General features: G+C 43.3%; 1 protein-coding gene across 2 annotated transcripts in view; it reads right to left on the bottom strand.

Annotated features, from left to right (window-relative positions):
- FAF1 (Fas associated factor 1) overlaps positions 1-22,824 on the bottom strand; it is a 402,722-nt gene that overhangs the window by 25,218 nt on the left and 354,680 nt on the right. For both annotated transcript variants that reach the window (XM_051999721.1, XM_051999722.1), the window contains exons 16-18: positions 18,194-18,274; positions 16,341-16,418; positions 10,737-10,952 (exon numbers count right to left, since the gene is read on the bottom strand). In XM_051999721.1, coding sequence (XP_051855681.1) covers positions 10,737-10,952; positions 16,341-16,418; positions 18,194-18,274 — 375 coding nt within the window. The remainder of the gene's footprint in view (positions 1-10,736; positions 10,953-16,340; positions 16,419-18,193; positions 18,275-22,824) is intronic.

The raw sequence follows: 22,824 nt of genomic DNA, 5'->3' as shown, positions 1-22,824 counted from the left end.
TTATGCAATTACAAGTTCAACATAAGTCAGCAACGTGAAGAGACAGCAAAAAAAGCACAGTCAGCATGGCAGTAAGAGAAGCACAGTGCTGAGGACTGCGGCATGGGCAGTCCCAACATCCTCTTGGGGTACTTCTAAAGTACTATTTTCACTCAGGGTGCCACAGTATCTAGATAAGAGTTACCAGGATGGAGACAGGCCTTCAGTTTGTGTCATAGGAGGACTAGTTTAAGCAGTTGGGAATAGTTTGCCTGGAGAAGACTCGAGGGCAACAAGACAGCTTTCTTCCACCCTATCCCTTGCTCTTGCTTCCATCTTCTGTACCCGGGTACATGTCTTTTCAAGCCCCTTTGGTGTGGGGGGGGCACCCATACTTTCTTTGTAGACAATATTCACTTTTTCCTAGAACTGTTGCAAATTTTCTTCTTGAGTGTGTTCCATCCTTCCTTGAATCCTGCTCTGTCCATCCAAGAGATCTTGCTTATCCTTTCCTGAGCTCCCAAGTCTAGGGCCCACATCTGACTGCTCCCAGTCTGGCTTTCTCTTTTCTACCCAAAATGATAAGGTGGTTGTTTCTTTCCAAAGCAGATCCAGAAGGGAATCTACCCTTATCACTCCTCCTTTTTAAAGAATGAAATTATCAATGACACAAGGACTTGGTCTGCTCTTAGCAGAAAGGGTGTTCCCACGTGTGCCAGGACAACTGGACCCCATCACTGTCTCACGGTTCTGTACCAGCCTTAATAGCTATCCTCTGAACTACCCTCATCCAGCTCCTTTTTCTGTGTAGATGGTCTGTTGTGCACTTGGAGTTTCTCTGTCAGTAAAATGGGGATAATAACAGCATCTACTTCACGGTGTAGTAGCAAGGATAAAAAAAAAAAAAACACAAAGACCCTGCTTGGATCACTGCCTTGCCATGGCAGAGGGGATTGCATAGCTCAATGAAACAAGGAGCCATGCTGTGCAGGGTTACCCCAAAAGAGCAAACTGGAGAGAAAAACCGCCGATCACTCCACTATCTTTGCCATAAAGAGACACCATCACAAGATGAGTCCCTCAGGTAAGAAGGTGTCTAATACGTTCCTGGGGAAGAGTGAAGGACAGCTACAAGTACTAATGAAACTACTGGGCTAAAGCCAAAGGAAGCTCAGGGAGGATGTGTCTGCTGACTAAGAGAATGTCTGATGCTGCACAGGAACCTAGAATGCAGGAAGGTCTATGAACAACGGTAAGCCGCATGTGGCTTAAACATCGTCTTAGGCAGTCACTGCACTTAAATGGATGGGAATGGATGATTTATCTCAGGTGATCACTACACAGACTACTATGGGCAAGAATCCCTTAGAAGAAATGGCGTAGCCCACATAGTCAATAAAAAGGTGAGAAAATCAGTCCTGAGAAATAATCTCAAAAATGACAGAATGGTATCTATTTAAATCCAAGGTAAACCCTTCAATATCACAGTAATACAAGCTTATGCTCCAACCCATGATACCTAAGTCGACCAGTTCTATGAAGTCCTACATCTTCTAGGAATAACTCAAAAAAAAAAAAAAAAAAAAGCCATGTTCATCAAAGGAGATTGGAATGCTAAAATAAGAAATCGAATAATAATTGGAAAAACAGACAAGTCTGGCCTTGGAGTACAAAATGAAGTAGGGCAGAGACTAACCAAATTCTGTCAAGATAACTTGTTAGTCATAGCAAACACTCTTTTTCAACAATCCAAAAGGTGACTCCACACATAAACCACCAGAGTCAATACAGAAATCAGACTGATTATATACTTAAATAAGCAATGCAAAGAAACAGAAGGAAAAAATAGAATGGCAATGACAAGAGATCTTTTTTTAAAATATTAGATATATCAAGGGAAAGTTTTAGACAAAAATGGTGAGGGACCTAACAGAAGTAGAAGAGATTAAGAGGTGGCTAGAAAATATAGACGAACTATATAAGGAAGATCTTCTTATCACCAAATAAATATGACAGTACGGTTACTTATCTAGAGCCAGACAGCCTAGAGAATGAAGTCAAATGGGCCTTTGGAAGGATTGCTAACAATAAGCTAGTGAAGGTGACGGAATTCCAGCTGAGCTTAAAACCCTAAAACCATTAAAAAAGCTGCATTCTTTATGCCAGACAATTTGGAAAACTCAATTGTGGCCACTGGACTGGAAACGATCAGTTTATGTCCCAGTTCTAAAGAAGGACAATGCCAGAGAATATTCAAATTATCGAACAATTGTACTCATTTCACACACCAGCAGGGTTATGCTTAAGATTTTGCAAACTAGGCTTCAGCAACATGTAAACCAAGAATTACCTGAAGAGCAAGCTGGTTTTCAAAGAGGCAAAGGAACTACAATTGTTAACACTCACTGGATTATGAAGAAAGCAAGGGAGCTAAAAAAAAAATCTACTTCTGCTTCATTGACTACACTAAAGCCTTTGACTAGGTGGATCACAACAAAATGAGACAAATGGTTAAAGTGCTGAGAGTACCATATTCATCTCACCTCTCTCCTGAAGAACCAGTGTATGGGATAAGAAGCAACAGAACAAAATATGGAAAAACTGATTAGTTTAAGACTGAAACTGGAATATGATAAGGTCTATATTGTCACCTTATGGTTTAAGATTGAAACCGGAGTATGACAAGGGTCTATATCATCACTTTATTTCATTTAAATGTAGAGTATCATACAAAATGCCATGAAGGATGAATCAAAAGCCAGAATTAAGGTTTCTGGAAAGTAGATTACAGGTTAAAGCATGAGAGCCGGGAGGGTCACCCACTATCTGAGCATATTAAGGGGGCAACTAATTGGCCAAATTTGGAATCAAGAAGATCCGAGTTCAAATCCTGATTTAGACAAAACCTAGCTTTGTGGAACTGGACAAATCATAAGCTTCTCATACTTCATCCGAGTTCAAATCCTGATTTAGACAACACCTAACTTTGTGGAACTGGACAAATCATAAGCTTCTCACATCCTATTTCCTCTTCCATGCAAGGAAGACAATAGCAACTATCTTAGTTTTTGTGAGGATCAAATGAGATAATGTATGTAAAGGGCTTTGTAAACCTTTAAGCCAGGAAAGAAGAAGGAAAAGAAGGAAGGAATGGAATAAAATGAATATGAAAAGGAGGAAGAGATGAGGTAAGGAAAATGAAAAGAGATTATAAAGATGAAGCAAGAAAAAGGGGAAGGGGAAAGTAAGATGAGAGGAAAGGAGAAGGAAGAAGTTGGTTCTTTGGTTTATCTCTTAGTGGCCTGGCCTTGGAGCTGATGAAGAAAAGAAGCAAGTGACCAGCAGCTCCTCCGTGTCTGGACAGACCTGGGTTGAGAGTAGTGACTAAAGGAGGGACAGCTGGCAAGCAGCAGCAAGAGCTGCTGCCCCAGGTGCCTGTCCTCCAAAAATGGCTCCTGGATCTGAACACTTTCTCATCCAGCACTGGAGCTAGACTACTGTCTGGGGGGAAGGTCACACAAGGGAGCCACACCAATATTTCCAACATTTCAAACTGGCTGAGAGGTGGTGAAGCTTTTGATTTAGAGAAGAAGTCTGAGGAAAGAGAGCTTTCCCTCTTTCTCCCAGGAAAAATTCATGCTCAAACAACTACAATAAACATCTTTGGAGGAAGGATGATGTCACCTGGTTCTGCTAGCTCTCCTCCAGTACTCTGGAGCAGCTGATGACAGGGCTCTGTGAGAAAGAACGTCTAATTTTTGAAGAAAAGGAAGCTGAGAAGCTGCCGCACAGCCACCATCCTAACCAAAGAGACAGTATTTTTAGCTGTGCTTTTGAATGGCCTGATGGTCCGGCTGTAACTTAAGATGACTTTTTCAAATTAAATACTAATCCTGAAGCCACAGATGGTGATTACAAAACAGCAACGTGGAAACTCTAGCAGCTCTGTAGGGAGAGATGGACCACCATTTACCCAGCATCTTCCTTTGTTTGTCAAGATATGACTGCATTCAGCATCGTCCCACAGATACAAGTCTGCGTCAGGGTGGACCCGACAGATCTGGTCAGATTCTAAAGCAGTAGTGTCACACTCCAATAGAAACAGGCCTATTAAAACATGCATAAAGATCCTTCCAGGCTGCATACTGACTTTAGAAAATCACAAGTGAACATTATCTACAATCTAGTATTTTTTGTTGTTTTTTGTTTTAATTCTTTATTTTGTTTAATATTTCCCAATTATATTTTATTATTTAAATCTAGTTTGGCTGTACTCTGCACTGGCCTACAAGCTGTGTATTTGAATACCTTTGCTCTAGAGCATCCTTGACCAAAAGGCATCATAGAGAAATACCCCAAGTTAGGTTTCCACAAGATACTGCAAGTTTCAAGGGAACAAGCACTACTGACCAATTGGCTTTCAGAAGAAGGAACTAGCCTAACCTCAAAGTCCTGATAAGGAGGCTGGGCTGGAAAGTGAGTTAAACTGGCCCGTGTCAATGACAGGGAGAAGGCTTCGTTTTGCTCACTTAATAGGCTTGTTGTATATTATCTGATACATCACAAGGACAGAGAGAGTTGTCATTTTTGAACAAGGGATGTATGACCAGGGAGGGAGAATGGGGTGGATGAAGAAGAATGAAACTGGGAAGGGCTCTGGCCAACCAGAACTCTGGAGGAAGAACCTGGACTAACTAATTTAGAGTATAAAAGCTTGTTTTCCTTTCTATATCAGTATGTGAACTCATGGAGTTTTTACAGCTGCTTCTGCAAGAGTATAAAAAAGTTTAAACTGCTTTACTCATTCTAAAGTTGTTCATTTATTGCCCTCTTTTTGGGGTTCAGAATTTTATTTATAACAAAGATTTGTTTAGGTGATCTAGGCCAACCATTACCTGAAAAAAAAAAGTTTAAAAAATATTCTTACAATAAGTGGCTATCCAGCTTCTCCTTGAAAATTTCCATTACATGTGGAGGGGCTCACTACATGTGAAGCTGTCCATCCTCCTTTTGGATAGTGCAGATTATAAAAAAGTTTTTCCCTTCTATCAAATTTAAATACGTCTCTAAGCAACTTCTCACTGTACCTAGTTCTGTCCTTTGGGTCAAGGAAGATAAATCTAGTCTCCCTCCTGTGTAAATACTCCTTCAGCTACCTGAAGATGGCTATCATTCATGTTCCCCTAAGCCTTCTGTCCTCCAAGATAAACACACCTAGCTTCTCCAACTGACCCTTCTATGCACTGGTCACCAATCTTTTCACCATCCTAGCTGGCCTCTGTTGATATACTCCATTTGTCAACAGATTTCCTAAAGTGCAGCGGCCCAAAAGGGATAATCCAGATAGTCTGACAAAGGCCGAGGTGGTGGGGTTACCACTCTGGTCCTCATGCTAGGCCTCTCTGAATACAGCCTAAGGGCACCTAAGTTTTATGAGTAGCTCAGCCTGAGTTCAAGGTCCACTCAGACTCCTAAGTCCTTTTCACACGAACTATTTTCTAGTCATGTTCTTGCTATCTGTACTTAGGCTGTTTTTGTGAACATACCATCTTTTACCCAGAGCACACATGGGCTGACCATTAAGTTCTCTTAAAGACCAATCCTGAATGGCACCTGGTCTCCTCAAAGCCAAGGCTGTGTGGAGCTGGAAACAACGGCATGTTCTAGACCATAGCAGGAGTTCTCAACCTGGGGAGCTCAGGGTCACTGCAAGGGCAAGTTAGACTCCCCCCCTCCCACCATGACTAAAAGCTATAAAATAGGCCCAACTATCTCATGAAATGTCAGTATGATTAATTATCACATATGCCTTTTATGTGCTGAATGTTTGAGACATACATATATATATATATATATATACACATACATCTCTCATTGTTTTTCAAACATGTAGATGCTGTTTAAAAAAACAACAACCCTAATTTTAAAAGTTTTGCTGAATTCACAGTGACTTTACAAATTAGTAAGAGGTTTATTATCCAATAAAACAAGAACAGTACAAAGAGTGTTGAGTTTAGAGTCAGAAGGCCCGGGATTGGAGCCTGGCCTTAGAAACTTGCTCACTACAAGACCAAGGCTAGGTCAGGTGACCTTTTCAGTTTCCTTATCTATAAAATGGGAATAATCACTAAAGCTTTTCCCAGAAAATTTTGCTTATTTACAGAATGCTTTCTAGTTCCGATGTACTCTCTAGGCAGTATAATATTCATCTGATGGGTATACCAGTTCTCATTTCTAAAATGTATTTTTCATAGCAGGTAAATGACTTTTTTTGCTACTCTACGATTCCCTGAGGGTACAGAATGTCTTCCCCATCACTGTATACCCCAACTCCGATCAAACAATTCTGAATAGGAGAGACACAAATACCTGATAGGTTTATAATATAAATGTTTACATGTCACTAAAGAGAAGATGAATTAGGCCATTAATGCCTTAGAAAACTTGCACATCTGAGTCTGCAGTTGTGCACTGAAGAAAAAGGTAATCACTTCCCTAATCACAGGATTTTGCACAAGAAGAGAGCCTGGGGTCTAGGGTAACTGCTCCATGTTACAGGGTGGGTACACAAGGGTCTTCTGGCTGTCCCACAGGCAGTACGGTGTAGAATTCTAGTCTAAACCCAAGGCTTCTGACTGCAAATCTGGTGCTTTTTCCATTGCACATTGCTTCGTGATTCTGGACAATAACCTCTAAGCCCGGCCTGCAAAACTCTCTACCTTCCCTAAGTCTGTCTGGTGAAACTAACGGTGAACATGACATTATATGTGGCAGACGTTTGAAAAATGTCTGCGTTTATGCTGGATCCTTGGGAGCTTCCCCCAGGGACAGAGAAACACCTTTTCAAGGGCCCTTCATCAGCTTGGGCCCTAGATGACTCTCCTCACAACTCAAAGTAAGCTAGTTGAGTCTAAGCAGGTATCTCCAGTCAGACCCTCTGGGACCATCACTGGGCTTTGAGCATGACACAGCTCTCTTAGAGGGGGACATTCCTCCTAAATCATGATGTTATCAAAGCTAAGAAAAAAGACATTGTCAGCAAGACTCTTAAATCAGCCTTCTTGTTCCAGTCCCTCTGAACTACATTGCATGTTCTAAGATCCCTTCTAATGTTGACATTGTCTGCTGTAGAATGCTTCCCAACTCTGACATAAATGTTAGGCCCCTTCCAGATCCAATATTTAAGATTTAAAAGCTTCCAAGTAAGCTTTTAAACCCTGTTACTGGGAGGGAAGAGAGAGAGAGAGGAAGAGAAGTCTATAATTGTGATTTATGAACAATAATGTATGATTTTAAAATCCCCCAGAGAAATGAAACCATGATTTTTGGAGGTATTACAACTCTAAGTAATCAGAAATGTCTGGATAATTCATCTCTGCCATCAGATGATTCCTTCCTTCCAGCTCTCCCCAATTTCAGACCCACTAGCTGGCTGCCCACCCCAGATAGTAGCCTCAAAGATACTCTAGGATGAAGGAAAGGGGGTTCTCCAAGCCTGAGATCTGAGGGCCAAAGGGCATAGCCCCTGAATCTCTTCTGCAGCCGCAACAAAGGGTTATCCAACTTTTTTGGGACCTTCTCCAGTTAATCACCCCCTGAGACAGAGGGTTGCATTAAGTGCCACCTTCTACACCAGGCTCTTCCTGATACTCTAAGGTGTTGGTGACCCCCACAAATGGTCATGTAATCACTTTGTGTCTCTTTATGTATGTACATGTTGCCTTCTATGGTGTAAGCTGGCTGCCGGACAAGGTGGCCTGACTGTCACGCCCTTCCCTTGTCCTAGCTCTGCCTTTAGGTTATAAGCAGAGAAAGGCTGCTCTTCTTTCAGAGGAACCTTTTCTCCATCTTGGGTGAAGAAGGTTTCCAGCTCCTCTCTCATCCCTGATCCTTTCTCCAGAAGGTTGCTCGTTCCCATCCTCCTCCCTCCTCTATTCCATTAAGGCTCAGCTTCGGCACCGTGTAGCCTGAGAAGCTTGACTGGTTCTCCCCAATTCCTGGAGCTCCTCTGGAGCTCCTCTTCTTCAAAGAGGAGCCTTTGTATTACAATTTTGCACATGCACTGGATGCCCGAGCAAGAGGCAAGCTTCCTGAGAGCAGACAGCCATTTGTTGGCCTAGCACTGCATTTAATAATGGTTAAATTCAATTGAATTTCCTCAAATGAATTTATTGAAGGGTCAGTGGAAAGCACAGGCCTCAAAGGGAATGTAGGGCCCTTAACTAGAGAACTATGCTTGTGACCCCATCACTGTTCAGCTGCAACCTTCCATGCCAACAAATAAGGGACTTACTGAGTGTCACACAAGAAAGGCCAGACTCAATGGCTTCTCGGTCCCTTTGCTGATTTCTGATCCCAAGGTAGAACTGGGGAAAGATCAACAGCCTCCCAATACTCTGACCACACAGTCTGGTCTAATGGCATCACAAGAGAGACGCTAAGAAAAACCAATTAAATCCATGTATTTTGCTAAATGATGGGTGTAGAGGTCAGGAGAGACCCACTCATACACGGGAATCTGAGATTTTTTTGCCTTGTCTCTCATATCTCTTGTCTACGCAGATAGCAAGTCCTGAGGATTCCTATTGCTCAATCAAGAAGCATTGATTAAGGGCCAGACTCTGGGTTAGGTGTGGAGATCCCAAGCCAAAGATAAAGGTCCTTAACCTCAAGGAGCCTTTACTCTCTTAGGGGAGAGGACAAGACCCTTCCTCGGTCCCCTCGGCCCTGGTGACACTCTAATAACCCTGTAAGACAGCTCTTTCCTGCCTTTATGAGCAGAGAATCATCATTCTTAAGAAAAGCTTGGCTCCCATCATCCCTTTTCTCAAAAGTCTCCAGCTGTCCACAGTGATCCCTGAGTAAAATCCATGTCTCTCTGCCCAGGTGTTCAAGCATGCCATGGCTGGTGTCCTGTCTCCAAAAAGCCCAGGAAAGACCACTTTGCTCTCCCCCTTTTTCTGGTCTTTGGAATTCCTTCCCATGGGTGCCTGGCTCCAAGGCCCCCTCCCCCAGGCAACCCCGCAGCTAAGAATGGGGCTCACCTGTCTCTCCGTCAGCTTCTGAGCCCCTCGCTGTGCACCCCACCTGATTACACCCACATTAAAAATGTTGGACAAGATAGTTGTTGAGATTTCTTCCAGTCCAAGCAACAAACTGGGAAAACATCTTTACAATTAAAGGTTCTGATAAAGGCCTCATTTCCAAAATATATAAAGAACTGACTCAAATTTATAAAAAATCAAGCCATTCTCCAATTGATAAATGGTCAAAGGATATGGACAATTTTCAGATGAAGAAATTGAAACTATTACCACTCACATGAAAGAGTGTTCCAAATCACTATTGATCAGAGAAATGCAAATTAAGACAACTCTGAGATATCACTACACACCTGTCAGATTGGCTAAGATGACAGGAAAAAATGATGATGAATGTTGGAGGGGATGCGGGAAAACGGGGACACTGATGCATTGTTGGTGGAGTTGTGAACGAATCCAGCCATTCTGGAGAACAATCTGGAATTATGCCCAAAAAGTTATCAAACTGTGCATACCCTTTGATCCAGCAGTGTTTCTATTGGGCTTATACCCCAAAGAGATACTAAAGAAGGAAAAGGACCTGTATGTGCCAAAATGTTTGTGGCAGCCCTGTTTGTAGTGGCTAGAAACTGGAAAATGAATGGATGCCCATCCATTGGAGAATGGCTGGGTAAATTGTGGTATATGAATGTTATGGAATATTATTGCTCTGTAAGAAATGACCAACAGGATAAATAGAGAGAGGCTTGGAGAGACCTACATGGACTGATGCTAAGTGAGATGAGCAGAACCAGGAGATCATTATACACTTCGACAACGATATTGTTTGAGGATGTATTCTGATGGAAGTGGATTTCTATGACAAAGAGACTTAACTGAGTTTCAATGGATAAATGATGGACAGAAACAGCTACACCCAAAGAAGGAATACTGAGAAACGAATGTGAACTATTTGGCATTTTTGATTTTCTTCCCGAGTTATTTTTACCTTCTGAATCCAATTCTCCCTGTGCAGCGGGAGAACTGTTCGGTTCTGCAAATATGTATTGTATCTAGGATATACTGCAACATATCCAACATATAAAGGACTGCTTGCCATCTTGGGGGGGGGGGGTGTGGAGGGAGGGAGGGAAAAAAACGAAACATAAGCGAGTGCAAGGGATAATGTTGTAAAAAAATTATCCTGGCATGGATTCTGTCAATACAAAGTTATTATTAAATAAAATAAAATTTAAATTAAAAAAAAAAAAAAAAAGAGAGATTTCTTCCAGTCCAGAACCACAGGCCCCTAGGAGAAGCCTCAACTCTCTACCCCCCAAGCTTTTCTGCTGCCCTGAACAGAGCAGAGAGGAAACTCCCCTAGAGCCAGCCATGTTAAGCAAGCATGGTCGTCTCTCCAGGAAGACACAGGGGCTCAGAGAGGATGAGGAGCAAGAAGGGGACACAGGCCTCCCCTGGCCAAAGACAAAACTCTTCCCATCGGCCTCGTGTTCTGGGGATTCATGGCCCTGAAGCCACAAGGGCCCTGAGAAGTGCCTCTAATACACCATGGCTGGACCAAATATAGCTTCTGCCTTTTCTCTCAGGCATGAGACAGAGCCACAAGTCCCTCCTTTCTTGCTTCCTCCTCAGAGTGCCAGATCAAAGGAGTTTCCCACCCTTCCTCTGGCTCACTGAACTTCACAAAGTCGCAACTTGTGATTTCTTTTGACTTACGTCTCTCCGGGGAAACGTGCTCAGCAACTTGAACTCATCCCAGGGAAAGCCTTTGGAGGCCACAAAATCGAAGACAACTCGTAGCTGGCTGCTGGCCAGGAAGCGCCGCTCCAGAAACTCCCCGCTGGGCGTTCGGATCCGGAGCTTACTCACGGGCTCCGTGCTCTCTTCTTTGGGTTCTGGAGGCAGAGACTGTTCCAAGGATAGCCGGATAGCCTGAGAGAAGCGAAAAGGAGAGAGGTGACTTCAGCATTCAGTCATTCCTAGCAGCAACAGCTTCCATTTGAGGCTACAAAACACTTGGTTCTCACAACAGCCTGTTATCCGTGATAACAGGATCAACCTCCCTCGCCCCGCTCCCCCCCCTCCCCGCAGGGGTTTCAGAATTGGCCTGCTGTGGATTTAGGAAATAATAGAACCAGAATTTGAACCAAGATCTCCTCTCTTGGAATTGAGGGCACCTTCCACCATATCAGTGATGGGAGTCAAAAAGGAAGCAGCTTATTTTCATTCTTTCTAGAATGTCAACAATCCTGATCATGGGCTAGGTCTTATGCCTGGAATGGGGAACCATGTATTTTTCATTTCTTAATATTAGCCTACAAGATAACTAATTAAAATAAATCCCACCTTTATGACACATATTATTAAAGCTGTTGTTAACTGCATGGAGGGGATAGGTAATTTAATTGTTTGACTGAAGAGCTTAGATATTTTTGATTGAGGGGATAGTCATCAAATACCCAGAACCTTCCCTTTCCTAGCCAGCATTTAAGTTGTTAGCAAGGTTTACCAAAAATATTTATGGCTGGAAACTCTACTTTCTATAGGTAGAAAAACCCAAGTGGTTTAAAAATGCCTGCCGATAATCATTAAGCAAAGTAGAACTGAAATAAAGAAAACAAATATCAGGTGTGTGCCCGAAGAGAAATACTTAAAAAGCACTGTACTATATTAGACTTGGGAAACATAATGTTTGAAAAGATCTCATTTTGCAGGGTGTCAGACCTAGAAGGGATCTTAATGTATAAGCTGGGAAAAACCTCACAAATTCTTGGGAAAGAAAGTGTATATCTCAGGCTGGTGTTTTCGTCACTGTTACTAATTGAAGGCAAGAGAGGATGGTTCTCTCTCAGGAGACAATGGTGGATTTGCAAAAGCAAACAGCCAGTTAGGAAGGTGCTGAGTGAAAAAAAGACATGGATTTTCTGGACCAAAACTTTGTGAGAATGAGAGAATACTGGCCAGGGATGGATACATGCAACGAAGGAGGGGACAGGGAAGAATGCAACTGGGTGTATTGCATGTCTAAGTCAAATTGCTGTAAGCTAAAGATCAATGCCTGTTTGTGGCTATCAGGTTACATATTGTAGAAAGTAAACATAAGAGAAAACATTCAAGAAAGGAGCAGTCAATAAAATTCATGACTTTATATGTCTATCTCTAAATGCCCCAAGTACCAGTAAACTAAAAAGCCCTAACCCAATATGGCGCATTAAACCTTCTAGTTAGGTTGGAGACTTGGGTTCAGACTTATAACAAAAATAGCAGAGCAAACCTTATTCAAAAGTAGCAGGATAGTGTAAATGTGGGACATAGGGATCTTACAATTTTTATTTAAAATATTAAGTATCTTATATTTTTATATCACTTCCATTTCTGAATATATCTCCCTTTCTTTCCTGTCCTTTGAAACAGAATTTTTAAAAAGAAAAATAAAGTTCAGCAAAATTAACTAATACACCAACTATGTCTGGCCATGTACTCAATATTCCATGCTCAGTCCACCTCTGCAAAGAATGGAGTGAGGAACGTTTTTTCAACTTTTCTCTATGGTCAAGATTCTTAGGAATCATAATTTCATAGCATTCAGTTTCCTGTTTTTTTGGTTGCTGTTCTCTATATCTGCACAATTGTAGTTATCTACACTGCTTTTGTAGTTTTGCTTGCTTCCCTCTGCATCCATTCATCCATCTTCTCTGAATCCCTCATATTTCTAATTTCTTTCAGCTCTTCCATCCTGTTCCATTTTTGTACCTCACCTTATTTAGCCATATCCAATTAATGCTCATCTCTTTTGTTTCCAGCCTTATTGCTAACACTGTATATTAAAAAGCTATGCTAATATTAGTGAGGAAATCCATGAACCAGGAGGGGAGAAAAACTGATGAGGAGTGTTTGGGTGAAAAGCACCACATTAACTCAACAACCATTTATCGCCGTGTCTGGCGTTTGACAAGTCCTTCCAAAATGCCTTTGCACCTGAGCACCGGGCACCACGATGAGCACAGAAGAATGCAATTAGTTCCTGACCTCAATGAGCTTGCATTCTGACACCATGATGAGCAAAAAAGAGAAACAACTCCTATAACGAATGCTCCCAATGGGAAGCATCAACTTCCTAGTGCCACAACTGGAGCCCTGAGAGGCCCATTTTAGGAAAGCTATTGAGAGACTAAAGAACATTAATGGAGGGGCAGCTGGGTGGCACAATGGATAGAACACCGGTCCTGAAGTCAGGAGGACATGAGTTCAAATCTGGCCTCAGACACTTAATACTTCCTGGCTGTGTGATCTTAGGCAAGTCATGTAACCCCAATTATCTCAGCAAAACCTTTCCAAGACACAAAAAAAATTAATGGGAGGACAACTAAGATGGAGAAGAACCTCAAAATCCTGTCATATGAAAACTGTTTGAAGAAGTCAAGAAATATTTATTTGGAAGATGAAGAGAGTTTTGGGTCTAAGGGATGAGGGCACGGGAGCCACACAAGTATCTCAAGAACTGTCACGTGGAGAAGGGATTAGTTTGTGCTGTTTGGCCTCAGAAGTTGCGAACATTTAGTCCTGAAATCAGAGAAAAGTCCTAGCTATCCAAGATTGGAAGGGGCTGCCCCAGGAGGGGCAGATAATTTAGATAACAGATAATTTAGAAGATCACTTGTCAGTTACTCAACAAGCATTTATTAAATGTGTATGTATACCCATGTTTATATCTATCTATGTCTATCACATGTTTATGTGTGATAAATTATAAAAATGTGTGTATGTGTGTGTGTGTGTGTGTGTGTGTGTGTGTAAAATAAATTCCCTCAGAGGGAAAGCCTTGGGGAAAGGGGTAAAGAAGGGGAGATTGGCGGAGGACGAGACCTTGAAAGGCCTCTTGCAGGAGATGGAATTTGAGCCCGAGGAAGCCAGAGAAACCAGGGAGCAGAAATGAGGAGGAAAGGCATTCGGGAATGGGGGACAGCCAGAGAAAAGGCCTGGAATCAGGAGATGGAGGACCCTGAGAGAGGAGCAGCACAAAGGCTAGCACAGCCAGACCGTAGAGTGAAGGACACTCATTAAGTAACTTGCCAAAGCCCTGAGGAGGCTGGGCTGTGGAGAGCTTGAAAAGCTGGAAGGATTATTTTATATTTGATCCTAAAAGTAACAGGGAGCCACTATGTTGCAGAGATATGGTCCAGTGGGTCATGTGATATAGCACCTGAAGTTCCTTTATGGGATTCTGTAAGACACGTCACAGATGAATAGAACCATAGAACAGGGAATGTCAGGGCTGGGAGAGGACTCAGAGATCACCAGTTTCTCCCTACCTCCCTTTATTTACACAGAAGGAAACTGCAGCTCTGTGAGGGGCAGGCAGATGCTGCAGGGCACCCACCTGCGGACGGGCAGCCGGGCCTCCTGCTGTGGCGTGGGCCAGCAGGGCCTTTTCTATGGCGGGTCTGATCTCTTCAGCAGATCCCCTCTGCTCCTCCTCCTCCAGCATCACCTGCCTGCTCTCCATTCTGTTCTGACCCCGGCCCTCCCAGCCCCCTTTGCCAGCCCGGCTCATGTTCCAGCAGAGAGAATGGGGGAGCTCAGGAGCCTCCCCAGCCCCTGCTGCCTCAGGCCCCCATGTTGGCAACCCACTGAGAGTTGTAGTTCCAATGACCCCCAGAGTAGTTGGCAGAAACAGGTGAAGGATGCTAAGGGAGCAAACCCCAGTCAGAACAACCAGTTGTGGACTTGACAAAAGGAGGATGCTGAGCCCGAGAATGGATAAAGAGGCAGGGGCTGTCCAAAGGCAGAGAAAAAGCCCTTCGGCAGCATTAGCTGTAGCAAAACGGCTGCTTCCAGGAGGTCTGAGGAACCAAGTGAGGTGAGCCATTTCTATCTGATGAGAGCCAAGATTTGTTAAAGGAAGGACTTGGAATCAAAAGGCTTGGGTTCAAGTCCCTGCTTCAACACTTGTCAGCTGTGCCAACGTGGGTAAGTTACTACTTCTCTGAGCCTCAGTTTCCTCATCTGTAAAATGGGGATAAGCATATTTATCTTACCAGCTTTATAGGGTTACTATGGAGAAAGTATAAAAGTATTTTAGATATGTAAGGTTTTTACTACTGTTGATTGAAAAATCTTTTTTTTTTTTTTTTGTCCAGTGGCTTTTATTTGTTACAATTCTTCAAATGGCTTTTAATTCGCCTAAAGAAAGCTTTCACATTGGATCCTGGAATAGGTTTTCGGTCAAAAGACGATTTATCGGGCTGTGTGGCTCTGTGGGGTGACCAAGCAGAAAGGACAAGCATTTCTGGTCCCTGGTGCTAAGGGTGGGATCACTGCAATGGCTACCTTTTGAATGAGACGGAGAGATGCTCAGCAGCCCGGGCCACGCTTAGGAGACCAGCAAGATGATGGGGGCAGGCCTGGTGCTCTGGCTGGACTTACAGGGGATTGTGCTGGGAGCAGCAGGACAAGAGGGCCCAGCACTGGCAGCAGGGACGCCTCCTCTAGATCCACAGCCAGAGGCACCCTTGTCTGTGGGTCCTAGCCCCGGGGCCTTAGCTAGCTGCAAGCAGGCTCCAGAAGCAGTTACGGGGAACGGTGTGAGCCAAAACGAGCTGGACACTCTCAGAGCAAAGCTTTTGTAATCAATAATACATATGTGTTGATTCAGAGTCAGACCGAAGGGTTTAAACGCCCAGCAGACGAACTTGAAGGCAAGGGGAGCCACGTCAGCTTCTAAAGCTGGTGAGGACCTGGGCCAGGGTGGTTGCGGTATGAGTAGGAAGAAGTCCTCACTAGCTCTTGCTTGGATTTTTGCAATAGGCTCTTAAACCATAAAGAGATCCTTCCCTCTACAAGCCAAACTCCATACAGCTGTTAAATTGATATTTCTAATACATTTACTCACCAAACTCAAGTGGCTCCCTCCTGCCTCCTGATAAACTGTATATTCCCTGCTTTGACATTTAAGGCTTGTCACAGCCTGGCACCCGATGCTCCCCCTCAGGGCACCTATGATTCACCCCAATTGTCCTCTTGTGTTCTCTCTCCCCAGGCTGTCCTCCAGGCGTGGAACACTTTCTTTCCTGGAACTCCTGACTCTCAGGCTCAGCTCAGATGCTGACTTGTCTAACTCCGAGTCTGCTTTAGGGGGGCCCAAAATAATGCCAAGTAGAAAAGCCTCAGGAAAAGGCCAGTGAGCCCGGGGATATGGGGAAGCGAGACCAGAAAGGGAAAACCTGAAGCCTGGCCCTGATTTTCCAACTGCTTTAAAGGCGAGCCAGCCCCCTTCCTTTACTCCCACCCTCCCAATTCCCTGACTTGGGAGACACCTACCTCCCGCTCCTCTTCCTGTTCTTTCCGCATCTGCTCCAAACGAGACTGTTCAGCTACTTCTCTCTCGTGGGCTTCCCTCTGTTGGGAAAAGAAAGCTGCTGTTATGAAGCTGTGAGGTGACCCCCAGAGCCGGACAATGACCCTGGGGTGGAAACGGAGCTGAAGCCCGTTGGGTTCATCCCACCTGTCCCAAAAGGCCTTCAATGCGTCCCCAGGGCCCAGGATCCTCATACTCCTTCCATTTCCTGTATTCTCGGCTCTGACCAAAAAGGATTATTAGTCACTCTGGGAGGGACACACCTGGGACTTCCTGCCTCTCCACCTTTACTTCCAAGATGGGTCTCTTTGTCTTCCTTGCCTCCTGACAATTAGGGATTGCAGCTGTGTCATCGGGTCCTAGGGATCACCTAACCCAATCCCTCACCTGACAGATGAGGGGCACTAAGACCAAGTTGGGGAGGGGCTTGCCCAGGATCAGGACATCTCCGACCTGGATGGCCTCCAATCTCCAGAGCCAAGCCAGCGCCTGGCAGCAGGCCCACACCCACCCTGGGCCCAGCCACAAAGCTTTCCATGGCCCCTTCACACCTCATCCCTTCTCTGAACTTGACCTGTTCCTGGTGCCTAAGGCTTCTCCCATCTCAAGGGAAGGAGACAAGAGGCCTTTACCCTCTCTACATCTCAACCCCCTTGTCTATGAGGGGGGAGGGCAAAGGTCTGAGGAGAGGCTGGATGCAAAATGTTTTGCAGACCTTAAAGTGCTACACAAATGCCAGTCATCTATGACGAGTGAAGTTCTCAGGCTAGTCCGTGAACAATACCCATAGACACTTAGCAAAACACTGAAGGCTCTCACAGGCCTGCTGAGTTCTTCCTCTGCCCAACTATGGCACGATGCTGGATCTCTGTCCATTGGCCTTGTGTCGGCAGCGCTCGCCTCCTGGGGTGAGGTGCAGCTCTCTGTCTGTCCCTGATCTTCCTTTCCCCCCACACCAGTGTGGAAGCCAGGCCAAAGGTTTGTCAGGCAGCTGGGCCGACTCCTTTACAGTGATGTTACTGGGAGTTAGAGTCCGGCACCAAGTGGTAACTAGAGCTCAGATGAGTATATTAGCAAAATCCTCCTCTCCAAAGCAATCCCAATAGACTTTGGATCGAAAATGCTGTCTGCATCCAGAGAAAGAACTATGGAGACTGAATGTAAATCAACACATGCTACATTCAATTCTTTTTCTGTGTTATTTCCTCTTTCCCATGGCTTTTCCCTTTTAGTTCTGATTTTTCTCTCCCAACATGATTAATAGGGCAATATGTATTAAAAAAAATAAAACCAAAAAGCCTGATATTTTTTAGGTATTACTTCTGGAGAGAGAGAGAGAGAGAGAGAGAGAGAGAGAGAGAGAGAGAGAGAGAGAGAGAGAAGAGAGAGAGAGAGAGATTGAGAAAGGGAAGAAGGAAAGGAAGGAAGGAGGAAGAAAAAGAGAAAGATATTTTATATGGAGAATTTGGTGAGCTGACAATTCAGTTCAAGTCAGTAAGCATTTACTATGTGCCTGGTACACAGCAAGATACAAAGACATAGATGAAAAAGGTTCCCGTCCTCGAGTCCATATTCAATTGATGGAACAAAACAGGTACATGGAAAATCAAATGCAAAGAACTGTTTAAGGAATGCTAGCAGCCAGGATCTGAAAGTCTGTTTTGCTTCTAACTACAACATGATCTTATGTGCCTCCTATAAATCAGAGAAGATGGACTAGGTGTATTGAGAACCAGTTAGAGAGCTAGGAGATTTCAATAACGAAGGATCCCTTGGACATCTCTTTTCCTCCACATACCCCATCTTTAATACGCACCTTAGCCCGGTCAGCTTCAAGTGACAGACGATAAGCCTCATCTTGCTCCCTCTTCATGTTCTCTCGTGCTTCACGCTCATCCTAAAGGAGAAAGCACAGAACAAATAAGAGACGAGATCCCCCACCACGTTGGCACTTTACTTCTGGGGAATCTGACAGAGCTCAATGGTAACAGTAATGTTTTTAAGTAAAATCTTTTAAATTAACAAATGTTTATTTCCTTCTCTTCCCTCTAGCAAAAAAAAAAAAAAAAAAAAAAAGAAAAAGAAAAAAAGAAAAAGACGCAATCTTGTAAAAATTACACATAGTCAAGTAAAACAAACTCCCACAGCAGCCATGACAGACTCTGGGAGGTCAGTGGCTGATTTCTGGCCCTGCATCGTGGGAGGATGGGGCTGAGAGAAGTTTCTGAAGTGAAAGGCCGTCTCTAGCTCTCACATGAAGAGCACATACTGACCACATCGCAGGCAAATGCTTCTCTCAGCCTTCTGGGTGCAACGCTAAGAAAACTGTTTAGAGAAGGTACCTTTGGGGGAGCAGATATGTTCCTTAGGGAGCAGCTCCCAGATCCCTGAAATCCTAAGGCCATTCTCTCTCCCTAATTAGAAGACAATGTCAGTATCATGACTTTAAGCCCCTCGATGTAAGTCTTTGGCCAGGCCGGGTATTTATGCTTCGTATTATGTAGCAAAAATTAAGGGAGAAACAGACCATTCAGGAAGTGCTTTCGTTTGGGTCAATTCTGTTTACAGGTAAGAATGGCCTGTCATTATACTGTTATACCCATATGCCCAAATGAGGTTCCTTTCAACCTACACAACTGAAATCCTTTCATTTAGAATATGTTCTATTGATGTTACAATTGTATGGCCATGTAACCAATCCCGCTGAGTTAACAAAAGTATTGTAAACAAACAACTTGACTTTAAAATAGACTATTGTAGGTGCTGAGATGACTGGCTACAGGGATGGCTTTGTCACTGAATGGACAGAGCATCTGTCACCTGCTGCCCAGACAAAGGAGTGGCCCCTGAACCTGGCCAGAAAGGATGCTTTTATCATTTTCATCCTACTTCCCTAGCTCTTCATTCAGGTGTATCATCAAACTCATTTGGCCAGTTCCTTCTCCTGCACTTCTCTACTGATCAGTGCTGTACCATCTGTCAGAGCTGGTCTGTGCCCACTCCTAAACTTGTACGGGGACCACAAGCCTCTCTCCTAGCCTGAGGTTATCTTTACTTTTGTGTCCTGAGCCTTGGGCACAGGGCCTGGCACACAGGAGTAGGACAATTAATACACTAGAGAATGACAGACTTTCAGAGCTGGAAAGGAGGATCTCTTGAGGTACTCTCTTTTCATCCTGCCTCCAAACTAAGAATCCTCACTAGACTATGTTCAACAAGTGAGCGTACAGCCTTTGACAGCCAGTCTCTAATGGGAGGGGGAAGAGGAAAAATCGATTCTCTCAAATTGCTCAGAAGTTTAAAAGGATCAAGATGAAATACACTTCTTTGAAACCTCTTTTCTCACCCCAGCTCTGCCCCTGCAGGCCTAGCACGCGCAAATCCCTCAAACTTGCTTCCTCTCAGGAATGAACAGTATCCTTCCCTCAGGAAGGTTCTGAGCAGAGGCTCAGAGGATGGGCCGTCAGCACCACATTCTGCGAGAGAGACTCTTCAATTGCTTGGTTCCATAGTAGGCTACTGACTCATATACTGATCTAATCCTTCACAGCCCTAGGTCTCTGGCCCACATATTTCCACTGGCCATGTCACTTCCATCTTGAGAAGCTATTTGACTGAAGATTTTAGCCCCAGTCACTTTCCCTTTTGTTCTGATTTTTCTCTCCCAACATGATTCATAAAGCAATGTGTATTTTAAAAAAAATTCTATTCTGCCTCAGACTCTTTTTGGATTTGACTTCTGTCATCCAAGGCACTGGCTGTTTCTCCTAGCCTTGTGCCATTTGCAGATTTGATGAATGTGTCATGGATGATTTCATCCAAATCACTGATAAGAAAAGTTCAAGTGCTCAAGGTCAAGTAGGGATTCCCAGGGCACTTAGAGTGCTCCTTTAGGCTGAGAGCACTCCATTATTAAGACTACTCAGGAGGACTTTCTCCCTGCTCTGCTTCCTGGCTAACACGTTATCTTCTGCAAGAAATCCTTCTCCATTACCTTTATTGCTAGCATCTCCCTATCCTTTCCACTTTATCCTTCAGGTGAGTTGTCTGCACAGAGTTGTTTGCAGGTTGTCTCTCCTGTTTAAAAGGAGGGCAGAGATTTGTCTTGTAGGCACTTAGTAAATGCTAGATGACACCCTGCTTGACTGCCAAAGAAAATGGTTCCAATGAGGAAGAGAAGAGGGAGTGCTGTAAAGAGAAGTTGTGTGCAAACAGGGAATTCATCCAACAACTTAAACATATTGGAAAAAAGACATGGTCAGAAGTTGGCAACAAAATGAAGGTGAGAGTTGCACAATTCAGACTCCTAAAGCCAAGTCCAGAATGTGCTGAGGCTAGTGAGGAGTGCTGAGAAAACCAAACAAGCTTTTGCCCCTTGAAGTCGTGCTAAGGGGAAGAGGGAAGATGAGACAATCAGTCCCACTGCCTGGGCAGGAGGCAATAATCAAAGATGGTGGAGGGAAGGCAGAACTACTAATTTCCTTTTCAAGATAAGTCGGAGGAGCAGGCCAGTGGGTAGAGCATTGGCTCTGAAGTTATGAGGACTTGAGCTCATGGTCTCAGACACTTAACACTAGCTGTGTGACTCCGGGCAAGTCACTTAACCTCAATGGCCTTGCCAAAAAAAAAAAAAAGGAGAGGCAAAAGAACTAGCTGATCTCAGCAACACCCTTCAAGAACTGGCTAATGGCAATGGAGAATCAATTACAGAGAATGAAATGGTGGGCCAGGCCTAAAAATGATCAAATTTATCTCAATTTTCAAAAAAGGATTGAGACAGATTCTTCAAACTAAAGATAAATGCACTTAAATTTGATTTTCCACAAACTTCTAGGACCTAAAGGAAAGACTTATGAGAATTTGGAAAGGAAAGCAATCAATCACCAAAAGCTTGCAAGACTTCATCAAAAACAAGGGTGGTCTTTTTGTGGTGACAAAGAATTGGAAAATGAGTTGTCCATCAATTGGGGAATGGCTGAATAAGTTGTGGTATATGGAAGTAATGGAATATTATTGTTCTATAAAAAATGACGAGCAGGCTGATTTTAGAAAGGCCTGAAAAGGTTTACACAAACTGAAGCTGAGCAAAACAAGCAAAACCAGGAAAACATTGTGCAGCAAGATTGTGCCATGCTCAACTATGATAGACTTGGTTCTTCTCATCAGTTCAGTAATCCAAGGCAATTTCAATAAATTTTGGATGGAAAACATCTACATCCGGAGAGAAAACTATGGAGACTGAATGTAAATGAACACATGCTATATTCACTTTTTTCCCCCGTTTTTTTTCTTTTGCTTTTCCCCTTTTGTTCTAATTTTTCCCTCCCAACATAATTCATAAGGAAATATGTAAAAAATGAATGTATGTGCATAACCAAAAAAAAAGGATGTTTTATATATAACTGGGGAAAATAAAATTTAAAAAAAGGTAAGCTTTACTTAGTTTTTTAATTTGGATATTAAACAGGGGGAAGACCTGTTTACCATACCATAGATATATTATACCTGGATTTTAATTTCTGACATTTGACAAAGTCCAATCTTTGTAGGCAAATAGAGAGTTAGACAAGATATCAGTGAAGTTAGGAGGATTCAGAACTGGTCAAACATCTGGGTTTGAAGAGAAGTTGTAAATGGAACATTGCTGTTGAGTTGTTTCACTCGCCATGACCCATCCAGGGTTTTCTTGATAGAGATAATGGAGTGGTTTGCCATTTCTTTCTCTAGTTCATTTTTTACTTGGCAAAACAGGGGGAAGTGACCTGCTCAGGTCATACAATTAGGAAGTGTCGGGTCAGATTTGAGCTCAGGAAGATGTGTGTTCCTGACGCCAGGTACACTATGCACTATGGCGCTCCCTAATAAATGCCCAATAAATGGATACATGTCAACAAAGCCTCCAATAGCATGCCCTGTCCTTGACTCTGTTCAACATTTGTGTTACATTTTATTACTGACTTGAGAAACAGCTATGGCTAAATAGAGAACAATAACTTTGGATTCAGAAGACTGAATTTCAAATTTTGACAAATCTCTCCATTTACCTGATTTGAAAAATGGGTTTGTACTACTATCACAGAGGACTGTGAGAGCAGTGACTTTTAAACCCTAAAGGCATATACAAGTTTAATTTACAAGTTAAGAGTAAAGAAAGTGATGGCATGTTTATTGTTGGCAGATGATGTAAATCTGAGAGAGATAAATATGCTGTAAGACAAGAGTTGAGATAAAACTAGAAAGATGGACCAAATTTAATAGGACATAACTGATTAGGAGTAAATGTACTTGGGTTAAAAAATACCAACTGTTCAGCTAAGAATTGGAAAATGAGGGGCTGACCAATTGGAGAATTGCTGAACAAACTCTGGTATATGACTGTGCTATAGGGAATGACAAGTAGGATGATTTCAGAAAAAACTGGGAAGAATTACATGAGCTCACACAAAG

The sequence above is a fragment of the Antechinus flavipes genome, chromosome 4, assembly GCF_016432865.1.
Source record: "Antechinus flavipes isolate AdamAnt ecotype Samford, QLD, Australia chromosome 4, AdamAnt_v2, whole genome shotgun sequence".
Lineage (NCBI taxonomy): Eukaryota > Metazoa > Chordata > Mammalia > Dasyuromorphia > Dasyuridae > Antechinus > Antechinus flavipes.
The sequence above is the reverse complement of the archived record's forward strand: the minus strand, read 5'-3'. Positions and strand labels throughout refer to the sequence as shown.